This window comes from Taurulus bubalis (assembly GCF_910589615.1).
Source record: "Taurulus bubalis genome assembly, chromosome: 12".
Lineage (NCBI taxonomy): Eukaryota > Metazoa > Chordata > Actinopteri > Perciformes > Cottidae > Taurulus > Taurulus bubalis.
In genome coordinates this window covers 17,849,729-17,869,446 of record NC_136600.1, presented here as the reverse complement: position 1 = coordinate 17,869,446, position 19,718 = coordinate 17,849,729, and the positions used below count along the sequence as shown (strand labels likewise).

At 42.5% G+C, this 19,718-nt stretch overlaps 3 protein-coding genes across 3 annotated transcripts; all 3 read left to right on the top strand.

The window, feature by feature from the left end:
• Nucleotides 1–511: 511 nt before the first annotated feature.
• clk2b (CDC-like kinase 2b) lies at nt 512–5,990 on the top strand. The gene is made up of 11 exons (XM_079227219.1): nt 512–647; nt 1,305–1,395; nt 1,472–1,538; nt 1,616–1,732; nt 2,107–2,273; nt 2,617–2,711; nt 3,821–3,950; nt 4,039–4,121; nt 4,207–4,286; nt 4,373–4,463; nt 4,554–5,990. The coding sequence occupies exons 1-11, from the start codon at nt 582–584 to the stop codon at nt 4,734–4,736; spliced, it is 1,170 nt and encodes a 389-aa protein (XP_079083345.1). The 5' UTR covers nt 512–581; the 3' UTR covers nt 4,737–5,990.
• Nucleotides 5,991–9,481: 3,491 nt separating this feature from the next.
• On the top strand, nt 9,482–11,084 carry LOC306744611 (complexin-3-like; the record flags this gene model as incomplete). The annotated part of the gene is made up of 3 exons (XM_079227291.1): nt 9,482–9,736; nt 10,253–10,336; nt 10,869–11,084. The coding sequence occupies exons 1-3, from the start codon at nt 9,488–9,490 to the stop codon at nt 11,082–11,084; spliced, it is 549 nt and encodes a 182-aa protein (XP_079083417.1). The 5' UTR covers nt 9,482–9,487.
• Nucleotides 11,085–12,588: 1,504 nt separating this feature from the next.
• Nucleotides 12,589–19,510, top strand: cyp11c1 (cytochrome P450, family 11, subfamily C, polypeptide 1; the record flags this gene model as incomplete). Its single annotated transcript, XM_079227531.1, has 9 exons — nt 12,589–12,920; nt 13,067–13,222; nt 14,237–14,451; nt 16,857–17,060; nt 17,175–17,353; nt 17,465–17,631; nt 18,288–18,366; nt 18,468–18,677; nt 19,400–19,510. 9 exons carry the CDS (start codon nt 12,589–12,591, stop codon nt 19,508–19,510), a joined length of 1,653 nt encoding a protein of 550 aa, XP_079083657.1.
• Between the last annotated feature and the right edge of the window lie 208 nt (nt 19,511–19,718).

The window sequence follows — 19,718 nt, the reverse complement described above, 5'->3', positions numbered from 1 at the left end:
GAAGCATGCAGAGCAGGACAGGTGTGGAAAAACATGTTGCAGAGGTTAAGGAGGTGCAATGAGGAGAGTAAGTAAGATGAGTGAAACTGGATCTCTCCTCCCCCTGACCACATCTTGATTCTCCTCTGAAGACTTTCTCAGGGGGTTGTGACCAAAGTTTATAATTAGCATCAGTCTCAGCTCTCTCTTTCTCACCCTCTCTATCTGTCCTCCTCCTATCTCTTCGTCTCATTTCTGTCCGTCACTTTCTGTTTTTGTCTTCGGCTTTCTTTTTTCCGATTCCGTTTGATTTCCACTTTTCTTTATTCCGCTGAAGCTATTTTTTCTTCTGTCGGTTTGGTTTCTCACCTTCACTTCTGGTTTCCGCTGACAACATCGCAAGCTGTATTTTACTTTGTCACAACTCGATGTCCTGCAGTTTTTTTTCTGTGCCGTCCTTTGTGCTTTTTCTCTCCATGACTCCTGGTCGACTGGTTTTCCTGCTTTTGCTTCACTTGCCTCTCTCCTTCACCTGATTACGCCAATCCATCCTCTTCCACTAAAGCTCTTCTCATCTCCGAGCAGCGCTGTCCTTCTGCATAATGGGAAAGACAGAACTGTGCTCTCTCTATAAGGGTTTTCTGGACTGTATTTGCCTCTGCCTCTCTGTGAGTATCTCCATTTTTCTGTGTTGTTTTTTCTTGTTGTTTTCTTTCTTCTATCTTCTATCTAAGACTCACCTCTGCATCATGGTTGACATTTGACACTGTGTGGTTTAATTCATAATTAAGCTCCACAAATCATGTGCAGTCTGTGTGTGTTTACATGCGTTTGTGGATGGTCTATTTCGTGGCCCATGCCCTGCAGTAAGTGTCCCCTCAGCACATGCTGGGCTTCTGATATTAATAACAGTCTCAGAATGCAGATGGAAATAGAGCCTCAGCTCCTCCAAAGAGGCCAGAAGTCATTTGACATTTCTTATTAACCTCCTTTAGAACAAACTTGGGTCATCAGGATAAATCTCAATGCAAAAGTTTGCATTCTGGAGGATTTTTTCTTTTATCGCGGCTGCATTCAGAGTCTGCAATTTTTTAGAAATTCGTGAAATTAAGCTCCTTTTAATGCGGATTTGTTGACATGTAAGTTTGCATGCATCAGTGTTAGCCAGGGGTAAACCCACCCAATGACCATGGCCCTTTAAGACCCGTAGGTCAGATGTCACTGGCATCGCCTCAGCCTTGAGTTGGATTGTGGGGAAAGGCACAGATCCGACCCAGATTTCTCTTCTTTTGCTCCAGCTGTCATAAATGTGCCTTTGCTTCCAGCGACGCAGCAGTGAGGCTGCAGGCGATAATGAGAGAGACACTGAGAACGGCCACCTGATCTACAAAAGTGGCGACGTCCTCGAAGACAGATGTAGGTATCAGTTGTAAGTGTTGGCAGCCGTCTTAAGAACGCTCTAGCTTTAATTTAATCTTAAATTCTCTTCCAGATGAGATAGTCAACACTCTAGGTGAGGGAACCTTTGGGAAGGTGGTGCAATGCTCGGACCACAGCAGGTACTTTACACCTGTGATAATTGGACCAAAATGCAACGTGTCTTTAGTGCTTTTAACGACCGTGTTTTAACACACAGAGGAGGAAATCCAATTGCTCTGAAGATCATTAAGAACTTGGAGAAATACAGAGAAGCAGCCAAACTGGAAATCAATGTTTTGGAGAAGATCAGTACGAGAGATCCAGACAACAGACAGTGAGTCGTTTGTCAATTTGACTCTTTTTTTATGCACATTTTATCTCTGTGTGTTTGAAGGCACTACAGGTCCATCTCAACCAACAGCACACAGTTCAAAAGCAGCTTCTTTCCTCCTGAAATCAGACCACTTAACTCTCCTTGGTAGCTCCCCTGCCACAAGTTCACACCCACTGACCTGCTGCTCTGAACCATACTCTTACTGGTCTTGTTTGCATTCTTCTGGAAACTGAACATGTACTTCTCTGTCCATGTTTTCGTTTGTGTACGTGTTGTAATGATTCATTGTGTCTGTTGCTTTAACTGTTTCTTTGCACCGGAACTGAGTTGCGATGCTGTACTAAACAATTACCACCATCTTCTTTTCCCATCAGTCACTGTGTCCAGATGCTGGACTGGTTTAACTACTACGGCCACATGTGCATCTGTTTTGAGCTGCTGTCTCTCAGCACCTTTGACTTCTTGAAAGCAAACAACTTCCTGCCTTATCCCATCAACCAGATCCGACACATGGCCCACCAGATCTGCCGCGCTGTCAACTGTGAGTGCAACATGCATCACACCAACTGTACCTCTCTGCTTTTTCTCTTGTACTTTAGGATCAATGTAAGTGATGACAGTAAGCTGTCCCGTGCAGTATAGCGAGATATTTAGGGGCCGACGGTTAGCTGGACATGATAGAGGTGCTCCTGGTTCCCAATGCAGATTAAAGTAAAAAATAAACAAAACTAGGGCAAATTTCTGACACACCAGCATTTATTTTCCCCGTAAAAATGTAGCACCGTCTGACTGTTAAACCAACAAAGAACTGGACCAGACGAGGGCGTTGGCTCTCTCCTGATACATCTCAATCTATTCCCCTCCTCCCTCTGTATCCACTGCAGTTCTCCATGACAACAAGCTGACTCACACCGACCTGAAGCCCGAGAACATCCTCTTTGTCAACTCAGACTACTCCCTCATATACAATGCTGAGAAGGTAAACAACTGCAGGCAGGAGGCTGGGACCTTTAGGGGTGAAAGAACGACAGGATGTTAAATAAGCTGGGATTAATGCCGGCAGAGCAACCTGGGAGGTTTGCTCTGTCGTTGCTCATTTGGATGCAAATTTACGTAAATTTGCATTTACGTATATCATGATTTTTTCTTGATTTTCCTGATATAAAAGGGGCTCAACAGGCAGACAGGGCATGAGATATGAGCAGTGAGACAATCAGAAAGTTTTTAATCAAACCCTCAGGTTAGCCACACATATTTGAATTACAAATGCACATATTTTCTCTTTTGTAAATAGTCTTTGCAGACTTACTGTATTTCTTTTCTGAACTGCTATTACAATTTCGAAAACGCTGTCCCTTACTGTCAAACTCTCAATAAAGAAGGCAAAACACATAATAATACACAAAATATACAAAATATCTTTCATCGCTTGCAAAAGCAAAAAAACTGTATTCAAATATATAATGCTTTAAAAAAAGTCGTGGCAACTGCAAAAGTCTGTAACAGCAAAGTTCTATGTTTTGGGTGTGAGCTGAGAAGGTGGGTTTCACTGACATTGGATGTTAGCTTAGCTTAGCGTAAAGAACTGGGAGGAAAGCTAGCCTGGCTCTGTCTGACAGTAACAGAAACCCACCAACCAGCTCCTCTACTGTCCAGTAATTAACCTGGTGTATCTCATCTGTTTAATCAGCACACATGTCAGATGTGGTCAGAAGTGAAGACAATTTTCTTTTGAAGCCTCATATCATCGCCTCAAATTTTGCCCCTGGATTGTTTGTACAGTTTGTGTACAGTATATTCGGCCATAACAGCCAACATACCAACTGTACAGATGTTAGCTTTAAGACAGCTGGCTACTGACCGTCTATCGGAGTGTGCTTGTGTGTTTGTGTATGTTTGTGTTCAGCTGGGCCTTGGACTGAACTCTGGTTCTTTCGGTTATTTCTCTTCAATCTCTTTGTTAAAACTGTTTCTTTAGGATAGTTGCATGTGCACAATTTTCCTTTGCAAAAGGGGATTATTACAGACACCAGCATGCTTGTGCATCTGGCTAAAGGGTTGGCTTGTTTACTTTCTGTCTTCCTTCAGAAGTGCAATGAGCGAAGAATAAATGACACCACAGTGCGGCTTGTTGACTTTGGCAGCGCCACCTTTGACCACGAACACCACTCTGTCGTCATCTCTACACGTCACTACCGAGCTCCAGAGGTCATACTGGGTAAGAGACGTTGGTTAAGGGAGGGACCAGGAGCTGTGAGCCCTATTCAGTTGTGTTTAAAGTGTTGTCCCTCTTCTCTCCCCTGCAGAGTTGGGTTGGAGTCAGCCATGTGATGTGTGGAGCATCGGCTGCATCCTGTTTGAATACTACGAAGGCTTCACACTGTACCAGGTCACATGTGGGATTATATTGGTCAAATTAGAGCATGCTGAAAGTAGTATGATTGTGATCTTATTGACATGATCTCTGCTTTTAGACCCATGACAATAAGGAGCATCTTGCTATGATGGAGAGCATACAGGGGCCGGTTCCTCAGATAATGATCCAAAGGAGCAGGTAACAGACTCCCTCCCGTACACTGTAATACAAAACACACATGGAAATAAATGTTACCTGACAAAACCTCATTTTATTCTTCACAGAAAGCAGAAGTATTTCCATCGTGGGCGTCTCAACTGGAATGAGTGCTCCAAGGCCGGACGCTACGTGAAAGCCAAGTGCAAACCATTAAGGGTGAGCTGTGGCGGGTGCAAACTTTTAATCATGAGCCACATTAACTCCCTACAACAACAACATGTTCGTCTCTGTGTTTTTCTTCTTCAGAAGTTCTTGTTATCACATGGAACAGAACACCACCAGTTGTTTCACCTCTTGGAGAGGATGCTGGAGTACGAGCCCTCAACACGCATCTCTCTTTCCTCTGCCCTGTGTCATCCCTTCTTCCTGCCGCTGCATCATCCAGGGAGGAGTCAAGTCTGGAGGAACAGCTGTGACATGAGCAGATGAGACCCTGGATAGACACTTGACCCCGTGCGGACCGTACCAGTGTGTTTGCAAGTATTACTTTCTCAACTGCAAAACATGTATACTTTACAATACATTTCAATCAGGACAGACTAATTAAAAGAAGGGATAACTAGGTTATAATGTGCACAATATGAAAAGTTGAAGGAATACTTTATGTGAAGAGTCTTTGGCAAGTTGACCGATTTTATGGGGTTGTCATGCCGCGAACCCCGCAGGATTCGGGTGATGGTGAAAAGGTGAAGAACAAAAGGTGAAGATTTGGATGGATGCAATCTGGAGCGAGATTTTTAACGAGCTTAGTGGAAGGACACCTTAGACAGGTGGTTCTGATGAAACTTGAGGTGAAGTAGAGGTGGGTCGTGTCAAATCGTCCACTGCAGCAGAGAAAGGAATATATGTTTTACTCCAACCAGATGATTGGTGAGGCCCTCAGTCAGCAGACTGAGTTATAAATGGCAAAGAGAACATGTATCTACAAAATTAGAGTGAGGCAAGTCAATTGCATTCACATTGTACAGCAGCTTTCATAAACACGCTGTTCTCATGCAGTGTTCAAAGTTATACCGATGAAAAATACCACGCTGGAATTCGTAGATATCCTCCAGACTCAATTCATATGTAATCTGCGTAATCATGAACCAGACAGCAAAAGCCCACACAGGGTGGGCGGGTCAAACCAAATTTATTTGTCACATAACTAAATGAGTTGTAACCCTTTGAAGGCTCATATGAACTATTGCATGAGGACACGTTGACCTGTGAACACAATTCTGATATAAAAATGTTAAGTTGGTATAGTAAACGTTTTAACAGTTGCCTGTTTACACACCCAGCAGACACAGAACAGAATTATCCTTTGTTTGGAAAGTAAAGTAAAGTCCATTATTCACTCCCTTTTAGCTCTGGTTTTGGTCTCCACCTATTTCTGAGGGGAATCTCTGTCTCTTTCGATGCTAAATGCTCCACCATGTTCCCCTTTGTCTGTCGCTTGGTGCTGGTCAGGTAGCTCATATATGGGAATGAAAGTAAATGCTCAAACCTGCAGAACCACTGGCTGTTGTCTGACTGATCGTCACATGCAAGTACATCAAGTCAGCTTCAAAATGTGAAAAAAATTAAACTGTACATCTAAAATTTTGCTACAAAAGCTTATATGCAACTTTTAAATGTATCTGTGTTACGCTCCGTCACTTTATAACATTAAGTGTATTTTTTGTAATAAATTTGGTATTGAATGACTTCTTTAGTAGTTAAATAAATTCAGTTTTTCAGCGACCCATACATGTCTCACAAGGACAAACTGCCGTTAGCTCGCTGAACCTCCTCTGGCATCGTGATTGAGTGCAGCTCAGCAGAGAGCACGGTCACAAGGCTGAGCGAGGGTGTGCGCCTGCCAATTTTCATCTCCAGCCTGCTTATTATCAACGTATGTGTGTTGGACTGAATGAGATCTTATTTTTTCAAGTGTGCTTGTGTGGGTCGTTGTGTGTACTTGTATGTGTGCATAATGAGGGTATGTATAAGTGTGTGCATATGATCTTCTTCCTTAGCAATGCTAAAAGTACATTTAAGCTGTCAATAGGCCGGGGCATCACAGATTTTTACGTGTGAATGGAGATTTGTTGAAAGAAAGTAAATCAACGTCTTTGTGTTTATACAGAAGTTAGAGTTTTAACAAATATGTTACATCTAATATGTATCATATATGTACACGTATACATAGAATCCAGAAAATACGTATTTTGTTTAAATCTTGGGATTTGAGAAAAGGACAACTAAAGCATGAGTAAGAGTCTGGTGAAATTAGTAGTTTAGACGTTTTTGGGCCAATTTATTTAAAAAACGTCACAACTAGGCCTAGAAGCTGAATGGGGCTTGAACAGGTGGTTTAACAGGCTGAGACGCCCTACAGCGACGCACACTGACTGCATGGAAACGTGTCTGTGCCAAATCTTTTCTTAAATCATCGGTGTCGTGTCTTCTAGTTTAGCTACCATTCTCTACAACAGACCTGAAACCTAAACGACAAACATAATGATAGTAATATTTCAGATTTAGTCATATTTTCTTATCTTCAAATTCGAATGACATGATATTTCATGCAGAATGAAATGTGAGAATGATACATGGTTGTAATTTAAGATTTCTCAGTTGCAGGACCACATCACTTTGCAGCTCTGGTATCAGTCTGCAATAATATTAAACGATATGATCCGCAATTACACAAAAGACATGACTTGTAATGTCTTGGATGAAATGAAGAAAGTCTCAATTTTGTCTGTATTGCTGTTTCTCTATTGCAGGCTGCCGGTGTCTGTCTCCAGCTCATTTGAATAGTCCCTTTTTAATTCCCCCCAAAATAGTGATCGCTGAGAGCCATTTAAAGAAAGATGTATTTAGAAATGCTACGTTCACATAGCGTAGGAGTGAATCCCCTGATGGTGAAATTGGATATATTCAAATGTTTTAACGTATTTAGGTCATATTCTAATGTGTTATGATGAGATGTATATCTATCTCTGTGTGGTGTCAGTTATGGGATGTCACATGTTGAACACGTGGCTCTTTTTGCTGGGCTTTCATGGAAGCTCTGGTACACACGCACACACGCACACGCACACACACACACACACACACACACACTGAGAATATTAACGTATCTCAGATGTAAGGTCGGTAATGTGCTCAACCTCTGTTTCTCTGTGGAGAAATACTGTGGACAGGATCGACGGTTGGACGAGTGAACTGATCCCACATCTGTGTGAGCTTGAAGGAGCAGTGGCTTGTCTTGGTGATCTTGTTAAGGCATTAAAGTGGCCCCACCTGTCAGAAGCCAAAGTGGTCTGGGCGTCAGAGGGAAAAGAAAAGGAGGGGAACAAGGGATCGAAGGACATTCAGTGGGCTGGAGGAAGAGTTTAGAGGCTATGGGAGTGCCAAATAGGACATTAGAGTAGGCCATAGAGCACAAAACCCAACCAGGGGAGACGTTCAAAGACATTCTAACACAGAAAATGTGCTAAGAGGAAATGCAGGAATGCACATGGGTAGCACTTCACTTTAACTTCCACAATGCAACACTCATTAGCTTCATGTAAGCCATTCACCGAGCCACATTCCTTGTATGCGTTGTCAATGAACAGTTCTGATTCTGATTCTCATTAATAAATGATTAAACACAAGGATGTAGCTGTAAGCCGATTTAAGTGTTTCTGAATGTGTGTCAAACAACTAGATACAAAATATGTCTTCATAGGAGAAGTTGTAAATTCTGGGTAACTGGTTTTCCAACTACATTATATTGTGTAAAACCATTGAAAACACAAGCCATTTATTGAATGTTCATTTAGTACTTATATGTACTGTATTTTTAATTTTGTTCTCAACTTAGAGAACAACAAACATTAACGAAACAGAAAACTAAGCAACCACAAATGAGAAAAACACACCAAAATATAAATTATGTTTTTATGGCCTGCATTTCTACTTCTATATTCATATTTTTAGAGGGATGATCTCACTCTGTCACTTCCTCTTTCATAGTTTGGGCAGCTTGTAAATAATCTAATCTTATCTCTATGACTCAGATGCTGCTATCTCAGGCCAGACTCTCTTCATGCAGGTGTCTCTTTGTTTCATTTCCTCTCCCCAAATATGTGTTCATCTCTTCATCTCTTCACTTCTGGATATCCAAAGAGCCAAATACTGACTCTGTTTTTGGAAGGGACTGAAAATGTGTTATATCTTGGTAATTGTCTGAATTGGATGGCTTTCTGGTTGGCTGAGTTTGAAGGACATTACCCATTACTTATTGTGTCACCTTCCCAAATTAAGTGGCCAAGTGGTCCTTAACAAAACTAAATGTAGCATCGTCAGAGCACAATTGAGATCCAACAACACCAATGTCACTCAACATGACATCAGCTTATGTCTCTAAATCTTCATCACAAACACGTGAGTCATCAGGTTCATTGCCTGCCACGGCTAACGAGATTCCCCTCAATAAGTCCTTTAAGTAGCGATCTGTATGGGAGAGTGGGGGGTGTTGAAGAAGGGAGTGAGTCTGGAGGACAGAAGTAGAAGAAGAAGAGGCAGAAACCTGGACCAACAAACAGTACATTTCTCCTGTGAGGGCCAAGGAGCACAGGAACAACATCTCGTGGAGAGTCTTCTGCGGTTTCTTCTTGTTCTCTCTGATTTGTTCCGAAGCTTGGGGGGGATTGTCTGGTTGTGGTGGAAGCCATCTGGAGCTTTATCAGGATTTTCGGCTGTGAACCTTTGGCCTACTGTGACCACCTGCATGGGTAAGAAAACTGGACTGACAAACATGATACATGTTAATGTTGTGTGTGGTTTAATAGGGATAAGTGGCCTGAACAATAAGTTATACATTATGTTTGAGTCTGACTATTTGTCCCAATGTGGTTTCCATCTTTCGCTTGTATATTCCCTTTTCCTCTCAATGACTAACACTGCATCTGTGTTTGTAACATTGTAAAAGAGTTAACTAGGTCTGTGTGTCTGAGCCTTGTCTGACTGACGTCCTTGTCCTTGGCAGGTCTAAATCTGAGTTATAGGACAGGACAGGACCTGAGATTATGTTAGTGTGTCCTGAGTGTTTCCTGTCAGAGCACAACATGAGCAAAGGAGAACACTTGTATCTATTCACCCAACAGCTGGTTAAGAAGTAGGGCAGTGGCCATTCCCTCCCATCCCGAGAGCCTCGGTGCTTCATGGAGTCTGTGGTGAGAGGGAAAAAGTTGCTAAAGACGCCTATCAAGAAGCTGACAAGCTGGGTGTCACGGGTGAAGGAGAGGAAATTGTTTGCCAAATACAATAACAAGAGTAGAGGAGGTCGGAGAGGAAGAGGAGGAAGAGGAAGAAGCAAGCGGGCGGAGAGGACCCCTCCTCTTCGAACAGCACACCCCAAAGACCCATCAATCATCTGCTCGTACCAGGTGGACCTGGAGAAGGAGAGGCAAGTGGACGGCTTTACAAACACATCCTCCCTTTACTCAAGTAAAAGTGACAAGACCACACTGTAAAAATACTTTATTACAAGTAAAAGTCATTTTTTGAAAAGTAAAAGCATTATTTGCTAAATGTAGTCGAAGTATAAAAAGCGTTGTACAATTTTGTAATATATCATTAGATTAGTGCTTTGTTATGAAACGTAATGAAGTAGAAGTGTAAAGTAGCATGAAATGGAAATAGAGTATTTGAGTAAATGTACTTAGATACTGAAAACACATATTTACAGAACGTGTACATTTAAAGACTTTATAGAAACAAAACCAAACATGCATATTGTTTTTAAATATTACTTTTAAATATGATTTTCATAATGTTACCGTCTGCAGCTGCTTGTATTTGCTTTCATTAGAGATGCAAATTTAATTCATTCTGAGTCACAAACCTGAGTCACTGATGCTTTAATTAAATTCTGTCTGCAATATGTCAGGTGTATTTGTGTTTTAATCTGCTGTGTTTACAGAAAGCTACGGGAAGCAATGAACGCTCAGAAGAATGCAGAGAGAGCAGCTATGAGAGCTCACTTCAGGAGAAAATATCATCTGCCTAAGGTCGGTGCTCATGTTTCTAACAGACTGAGAAAACACATTAATAATTTATGTTTTAATTTAGTTTGTTTAGTCAGTGCGACGTCTCATTAGGAGACTTCAGGGTAATTTGAGCTCGGGTCTGGGACAAAGAAGACGTTTTTGGGGAAGAAATAATGTGATGTGTGATATATATTTACAAAGCACTTATACAAACGTTCCACATGTGCTGTGTATATCAATATAGCATGTCCATTTCCACATACACTGACTATTTTTTTCTTTCTTCCCCTAAACATCCAAGCTTCATAATTTTTTTTCCATAACATATTTTAAAGGGGACATATCAATTTAAGACCTTTGCAGAGGTGCACCATATTTTTCTCATACTTTATCAAACCTTCATAAACAAATAGGCCATCACTTACAAGGTACTTTTGTATTTGTTATCAATGCTGCCTGTTGGTATAGCATGGGCAAGAGGGATGCAGACAAATACAGAGATAATTCAGGACATAAAGTTATTTTCTTCTTCTGTTTTTTTATTCATGATTAGAGCCCCAAAGACACAAACCACCTGAAATCTGTTGGAGGAAAAGTGTCACTCCCCCGCAAGCTGTCAAAGATCATTCATCCTAAAACCCAAAATAAGGACGACGGCTTTAACCTGCTGAGCGCCTTTCAAGGCCTCAGCTTCGGCACAGAGGAGCTCAAAGGACGGAGACACAGCAAGACGCCCACTCCTGGATCAGCCACTTGTAATGTCATGTGATCAATATGTGATGAAAGGGATGTGCTAGTTCAGTGCAGGGCAACAGCAGGGGACCCTCATGATGGCTGCTCACACACAAACTGGGCTTCAACATCTTACATACAAACTTCTGTTACACAGACATGTCATTCAGATGCTCCTTTTGTCTTTTATGTAACAATAATACTAACATGCCAGATAGTTTAACTAAATATCAATTTGAATGATCTGCAAATATAATGAATTCCCTGATACGAATCTAAAGAATACACCTGTCGGTGAAAGTTACCTCCCAAGTGGTTTTATATTGCGTTTTTACTTTCGATACAATTTTTTTAAATGAACAACTAAATAATGGCTCAAGTTATTATTTTAATGAGGTGTTGTATTAGGGGGTCGATAGGTTGAGTGAAAATGACGTTTTTTTCATATTTTCTGTAAAAGCGTTGATCATAATTTCTCCCCATTTAGAGCCTCATTTTGTAATTATAATAATGTGTTCATGACATTATGTACTATGTAATCTAGGAGCTATTGTAGCTAGTTTATTTGTACAGTCACTTCTCTATAAATGACATAGATCCAAGTGATCTATTCACAAGTAAGGAACCTCAGGGAAACACGTTCACATTTAATGTGCTAATTTTGTATGATTAACTGAGAAAATAGTTTTACTGTCGCTTTGTAAATATTCTCTGATCTATATCACATGTATATGAATTGTATCCAAGTAGATAAGCCAAGTTTTAGAGGTGCGCAATTAAAAAATCAGAGCATATATGCTCTGATTTTGTATTGTCTCCACACAGCTCTCATGGCAATGGCAGAACCGGCGGCTCGTAGCCAACAGCGATAACAGTGCTGTCATAGCTAACGGTGCTGTCATAGCTAACAGTGTTTACCTGAGGGGGAACCGGGGTGGGGGCTAAGCCTTTGGTTGGGACGCTGTTATCAGCTGCAACCTCCGTGCAGTGCAGAGGGACGGGGGAAGAGCTTCCTGCTCTCTGCTCAGGTCGACATTACTCCACTATTTCAACATAGAAAATGGTTGTTTGATGCTATATTGATGCTCTGAATATTGTAGAGAGCTTATAAGCAATTAGTTTCTTAATTAGTTTCCCTGCCTAATCAAAGGTTGTTATACAACAGGAAGGAGATACAACGAACTCACCACAAAACCTTGGAGAGTTTTCCTACAAACTGATTGGCTGTCATGGTCCTTTTATTTTTTCTTTACAAACTTTGACAAAAAAAACTTTGAATAAAGACATCTTTGAGCAGCTGGAGTGTGCGTGTGTGTGTGTGTGTTCTGGATCAGCCTGACATTTGGGCTCTGTTGTGATTCTCTTGAACTCTGAGCTTCACATCCATAAATCATCATCCACTATCAGTTCATCAGAGCGATAGAGCAGATTCAAGGATATGAGGTTGAGGATGAAGGAGGGAAGTAATCGGTCATGCAGAGACGACAGCGGGCGAAGTCACAACTTTGAATGAGGCCGACAGGACACATCTCGTTTGGACCATGAGGAGCATGCACATCCGAGTGACTGTGTGTGTCAGAACACAGGCCACCTGCGGGCCCAGAAATCTGCTTTGTGGCGTTGCACCGCAAAGAGCTTTTTGTATGACGGCAGCAGGGACGGTGGCGCATGGAAAGTTGGACGGGAGAAAAGGAGCTGAGGGTACAGGAGTTAAAAAGAGAGGTGTGGATGGCCGGGTGCGGAGCTTTGAGGAGATCCCTCACACAGGGAGGAGCGGCTGGATCAACTTGGTGAAGTTCTGGAGAGAAGATCGTTTCCGGCAGCTCCACACGCACATGGAGAGGACCTTCAACGCCCTCGGCCCCATCTACAGGTAGTAGGAAGATAGAGGGGTGGGGACGTTATCTGCAGTGTGGCATTGAAGCTTGAATAAGGAGAGAAGGATTTGATCATCCAATATGTTTATGATGCAGTAGTGCATATGAGTTTACGCCTCTCTGTGTGTATTTGTGTGTGTAGGGAGCACGTGGGCACCCAAAGCAGTGTGAACATCATGTTGCCGCTGGACATTGCTGAGCTGTTTCGCTCAGAGGGCCTGCACCCCCGACGAATGACCCTGCAGCCCTGGGCCACACACCGAGAGACCCGCCAGCACAGCAAGGGAGTCTTCCTCAAGTCAGTACCACTCCTGTGTACATGTGTGGTGTGTGTGTGTCGCTCATTTTGCGGTGATGTAATGATAATAACTTTATTTGTATAGCACCTTTATAGCAAAACAGAGTTTAACGAGATCGGTAAGGCTCTAAAGCTTATTCAGGCTCAACATGTATTCTCTATATTTTGGGATCAGACCCAGATCTGCTTTAAAATTGATCATTAAACTCTTAAAATCGATTCTGAAACGAACAGGGAGCCAACATCTGTAAATCTGTTGAGCCGTCACAGTGTGGGGACTCAGAATTGAGCATTACCATGATCAAGGATAGGATAAGTCTCAAATAAATGTTTCATAAAAGTCAAGGCAATGTCCCTCTTAAGTGAGAGAAACATGTGTAGTGTGTGTGTGCATGTAATCACTTGTGTCATCATAATCCTGTTCATTGTTTGGGGTCATTCAATCAGTTGTGGAAAGTATTCAGCTATTCTCTTGTTGGTGTAGCTCTTTAAAGCTCTTCGAATATTAATGTGATTGTAGCATTATTCAAATTATTCGGATGGCATGAGTTTGTGTTTGTAAAAGAAATCTGACAATTTCAGTCAAAGAAAAAGACTGCAAAGAGACACAAAATGATCAAATGATTGCAAAGTGATGCAAACAACCACAACAATATGTAAAACAACTGCAGAATGACAATAAAGATGCACAAAACGAACGAGAAACAATGCCGTCGTGTTTTTCAGTTTGGGTTTCTTGCTTCTATTTCGGAGGGTTAGGAGGCTTTTCACACGTCTGTCAGAGACCAAGCGTTTCATTATCTGTCCCCTTGGGTTTGGATCAGGATTTGGTCAAGCATTGCAGAAATAAATAGTTGAGTAGCAGTTAAGCCTCAGACAAAAGACCTGTTAAGGAAAGGGAAAACACAAATTGATAAAAACAGACTTTGACACTCTACTTTACACTATTTTATTTCTGTGCTTCAAAGTGAAGCGTGTCACTTTAATGCCTCGCTCCGAATGTTCTTGCCACAGGAACGGAGAGGAGTGGCGAGCTGACCGTCTGCTGCTCAACAAGGAGGTGATGATGAGTGCGTCCGTGAAGCGCTTCCTCCCTCTGCTCGATGTGGTTGCGATGGATTTCTGCCGAATGTTGCGAGCGAGGGTTGAGAGGGAAGGGAGAGGCGAGGAGGGGAAGCGCAGTCTGACCATGGATCCCAGTCCTGACCTCTTCCGCTTCGCACTAGAAGGTCAGAGGTCATCCCCCGCAGTGATTTGTGACCTGTGATTTCTTTGCGTATTCTTGTGTGTGATTGTACGTTTAAGTACACATGATGAGGGTCTTAACCGTTTCATCCAGCAATGGTCAACACTGATTTGGGGCTATTTTGCTTCCATATGTCTTTTTAGAGTGTTGAAAAGAAAACCATCCAAAATAATGTTTATTTTAATACACTGTGTCTATGTAGTCAATAGATTTTTCATAAATTCACCAAAAGTTAGTGTTAGATAATATCTCATTTGCATATTTAAAATGAACATATATTTAAAGGTTTTTTTCTCAAAATGTGTTTTTTCTTACACTCTAAGCCAGAAATCCAATGTCATGTCAGTATCACTTACATACACCAGACTTTCCAGTGTCACTTATATCGAGAACATATCGAGAACATATTTCAAAAGATACCGGAACAGAAAACTTGTAATACAAAAGTGTACATGTTTCACGGTGATATCTACTAAGATGTTTGCCCTATTCATCTGGGGTGTCTCCTCCTGATGTCCCCTCCCTCTTTGACAGGCTTTCATTCAGCCTAACCACAAGCTCTTTGAGTTGAGTCACAAACGCTGACGTAGGCCATGACGGCATCTCACGTCAGATGAATTACACAATCTGCAGGAACCAAATTTTCCCCCTCGCTCACTCCTGCTCTTTCTGATTTTAATTCAAATATATTCTCACCTCATATGAGAGCCAAACCTCAAATTGAACCTGAGGCATATCTGTCGTTAATATATTATAGCCTTATAGGAGAACATGCACCTCTAAAAATAGAAACACCAACAAAGATGATCAAAGCTCCATCAGTCTTTCACCAGGTCTGCTCCTTTCATCCGCCTAAATCTGCAACATGCCACATTCTCACGTGTGAATATGCTTGAGTGACTCAGAGTGATGTACACAGAGAGAAAGAGAGAGAGAGAGAGAGAGAGAGAGAGAGAGAGAGAAAGAGAGAGAGAGAGAGAGAGAGAGAGAGATGATGACTTTCAGTCATGCTAGCCTGCTCCTAATGGGCCGCGGCACACGATGCCAGGTGCTAATCCAGGATAGGAATAGACGTGCAAGAAACTCTATTCCAGTCAGTGTGAGGTTGATATAATACCAGCGGATTTGATAGATGGATGTCTGGTGGAGGAGAGGCAGACCTCTGTGGCAACGTACGCACTCAGAGAACCAAAAGGCTGAACTGTGCGGAGCTGCATTTAAAAAAAAAAACATAGCATTATTTCTTGCTGTTACAGACTCTCTCAGGCTTCAGCATAGAATATCCTCAACCCATAGGGCCATGTAATCCTTCAAAGCTTAAATGTTAACATGAAAATATAAGACAGGCGGTTTTATAATCTACTTAAACAAACTGTCATCCTGAAGTTAATTTATTCAGTGAAGCCTTTCCTAGTTTAAAACATTTTCAAACAACAGTGTTGTCTCTCACCCTCACCCTCATATACACCCCATATACACCCTCATATACACCCTCATATACACCCTCATATACACCCTCATATACACCCTCATATACACCCTCATATACACCCCATATACACCTCATATACACCCTCATATACACCCTCATATACACCCTCATATACACCCCATATACACCCTCATATACACCCTCATATACACCCCATATACACCTCATATACACCCCATATACACCTCATATACACCCTCATATACACCCTCATATATACCCCATATACACCTCATATACACCCCATATACACCTCATATACACCCCATATACACCCTCATATACACCCTCATATGCACCCTCATATACACCCTCATATACACCCCATATACACCTCATATAAACCTCATATACACCCTCATATACACCCTCATATGCACCCTCATATACACCCTCATATGCACCCTCATATACACCCCATATACACCTCATATACACCCCATACACACCTCATATGCACCCCATATACACCTCATATACACCCCATACACACCCTCACATACACCCCATATACACCCCATATACACCCCATACACACCTCATATACACCCCATACACACCCTCACATACACCCCATATACACCTCATATACACCCCATACACACCTCATATGCACCCCATATACACCTCATATACACCCCATACACACCCTCACATACACCCCATATACACCCCATATACACCTCATATACACCCCATATACACCTCATATACACCTCATATACACCCCATACACACCTCATATGCACCCCATATACACCTCATATACACCCCATACACACCCTCACATACACCCCATATACACCCCATATACACCTCATATACACCCCATATACACCTCATATACACCCCATACACACCCTCATATACACCCACACTCCCCCTCACCCCTATAGCTAGTTGCCACGTGATCTACGGGGAGCGTATTGGCCTCTTCTCCTCATCTCCCTCCCTGGAGTCCCAGAAGTTCATCTGGGCCGTGGAGCGAATGCTGGCTACGACCCCTCCTCTCCTCTACCTGCCCCCTCGCCTGATGCTCCTCGTCGGCGCTCCCCTGTGGACGCAGCACGCCAGCGCATGGGACCACATCTTCAGCCATGGTAGGCAGCATTCATTGGGCTCCTAAGGCAACTCTCTCCTCAGTCTCTTTCGGTATCCCCCTTCAGTATCCCCGTCTTACTTGACTCTGTCATCCTGTCCTGATCGCCTTCCAGCGGAGGAGAGGATCCAGAAGGGGTACCAGCGCCTGTCTTCCTCGCGGGCTCGGGGCTCTGAGGCTGCAGCTGAGGGCCAGTACACCGGGGTTCTGGACCAACTCATGGAGAAAGGGCAGCTATCTTTAGACCTCATCAAAGCCAACATCACTGAGCTGATGGCTGGAGGGGTTGACACGGTGTGTGTGTGTGTGTGTGTGTGTGTGTGTGTGTGTTTTTCTTCTTTGTGTGTTTTTGTATACCTCAGCATAACTGATTCCATGTCACCTCTCATCCCATTCTCTCTGCAGACAGCTGTGCCCCTGCAGTTTGCTCTGTTTGAGCTGGGCCGTAACCCAGAGGTGCAGGAGAGGGTGAGGCAGCAGGTGAGGACGTCATGGGCACAAGCTGGTGGTGATCCTCAGAGAGCCCTGCAGGGGGCGCCACTGCTAAAAGGCACAATCAAGGAGATTCTCAGGTACATACTACTTAAGACACATCCATCTGCTCGTGGCCTGATTATCCTGTTTGTGGGCCACTGGGAATTTGTTTAATCTGTCAACCACATTTACACTCTTTGCTGGATCTCTGCAAGTACTCTGTTGCTCCCAGTTTCTATCAACATAGCGGCCAGCGGCTACCTTTATTATAATATACAGTTACCCAGAAACCAGTTATCACATACTGGAAAATAAAGCTTTATTTAGGAATATGCACAATAGTAACACAATGTAAACCAACATAATGAATTTGAAAAAATAATCTAAGCTGTTTCCTGAGCTTTCAACCATCTGCAGACCAATTATCGTCAGTGTATTGAGTTGGCTCAGTTGTCATGGAGACAGATACTTTTTTTTTAAAGAGCACTTTTAGGATGCTTTCATCTGAATTAGTTTAAATGTTAAGCATGACATGTCATTCTTGAGTTGGAAATGTTTTGTCAAACTACTATTTCCAAAGTCAAGGTCTACTTACACGCTTTTCCATGGCATTGGAACGGATGTCTAAAAGTCTGTTTTCATCAACAATGACAATTGATTACCTTTGATACTGAGTATGAGTCATAAGTCAAAGATAGCGTGTGTGTGTGTGTGTGTGTGTGTGTGTGTGTGTGTGTGTGTGTGTGTGTGTCAGGTTATACCCGGTGGGAACCACAGTGCAGCGGTATCCAATCAAAGATATTGTTCTTCAGAATTACCACGTTCCTGCCGGGGTGAGTGATCAGATTCTCACATATACTCGTACAAACACATTCAGGTATACTGAGTGCTATCTGACTTCAGTTTGTTCGACGCTCATCAACTCTCCCCTCAGACGATGGTCCAGGCCTGTCTTTACCCCCTGGGAAGGAGTGCAGAGGTGTTTAAGGATCCACAGCGCTTTGACCCCGGCCGGTGGGGCAGAGAAGACGGACAAAAAGGAGAAGGGGCGGGAGGGTTTCGCTCCCTGGCGTTTGGGTTTGGGGCGAGACAGTGTGTCGGGAGGAGGATTGCTGAGAACGAGATGCAGCTCTTGCTCATGCATGTGAGTGAAGGATGGAGTCAGAGAGAAAGGATGCAACACAAGAGGAAAGAAAAGAGTTGGAAAGTGTGATGTTGAGTTTTAAGGAAGGAAAGACAGACGGATGATGATTAGACAAGCTTCAAGTACTCAGAACCTTTACTTAAGTAAAAGTACCAGTTCTACAATGCAAAAATACAAAACATTACAAGTACAGGTATTGATACTGATGCATCATAGTTTAATTCAGTGGTTACAAACTGAATCTGGAGCGTCGTGAGACCATGATTGGAAGAGGAAAGAGAGTTCTTCTGCACAAATTTGTAAGATTTCTTTCAGCCTTTTCTCTAATATACTAGATAATTGTACCTCTTTAGGCATACAACTGTTAAAACTGTTCAAATGAAACCCTTCTCGAAGTTTAGAGAAAAAGTATATTTCTGGTGGATCTACTACAACTCCTATAATGTGACAAGGAGCCGACTGCTTTACTGTACGGGGTTACATGCCAAAAAGGTTGAGGATCCCTGGTGTAATCATTAACATTGTGTTGAATTTATAAACGTATGATATGTTGAGTATACTTACACCACTGTTGTTGCTGATTATGGCATGAATGTGATCCTTCTTAACATCTGTTCTTCTCCTTCCCGTCCACTCTGTTTTTACGCATCCATCACCTCCTCCCCCTCTGCTTCCCTTGATCCTCCCTTCCTCTCTCTCTCCGCTCCTCCCTCTCTGTCTAGATCCTGCTGAGCTTCGATCTCAGCGTGTCGTCCTCAGAGGACCTCAAAACCACATGCACCCTCATCCTCCAGCCTGAGACCCCACCAAGAATCACTTTCAGCAAACTCTGACATGCGCACACAGAAGACAGTCATGCCATCAACATTTGACACATTTAATCAATACAACACAATATAATACAATACAATGTAGCCTGTTTTAATATCCCAATGTAACAACCATATTCTGATGATACTCACTGAAGCGCATGCTGAGCTTTTTTTTGCATCTTGATACACTTCGTATTCAACCCAAGAATTCATATTGCTGATGAATAAA

Excerpts from the sequence above, each read along its gene's own strand:
- clk2b (XM_079227219.1), top strand. The coding sequence starts at position 582 with ATGGGAAAGACAGAACTGTGCTCTCTCTATAAGGGTTTTCTGGACTGT. Across the intron at positions 1,396-1,471 it reads CGACGTCCTCGAAGACAGAT|ATGAGATAGTCAACACTCTA; the intron begins GTAGGTATCAGT and ends ATTCTCTTCCAG. Across the intron at positions 4,464-4,553 it reads CCAAGTGCAAACCATTAAGG|AAGTTCTTGTTATCACATGG; the intron begins GTGAGCTGTGGC and ends TTTCTTCTTCAG.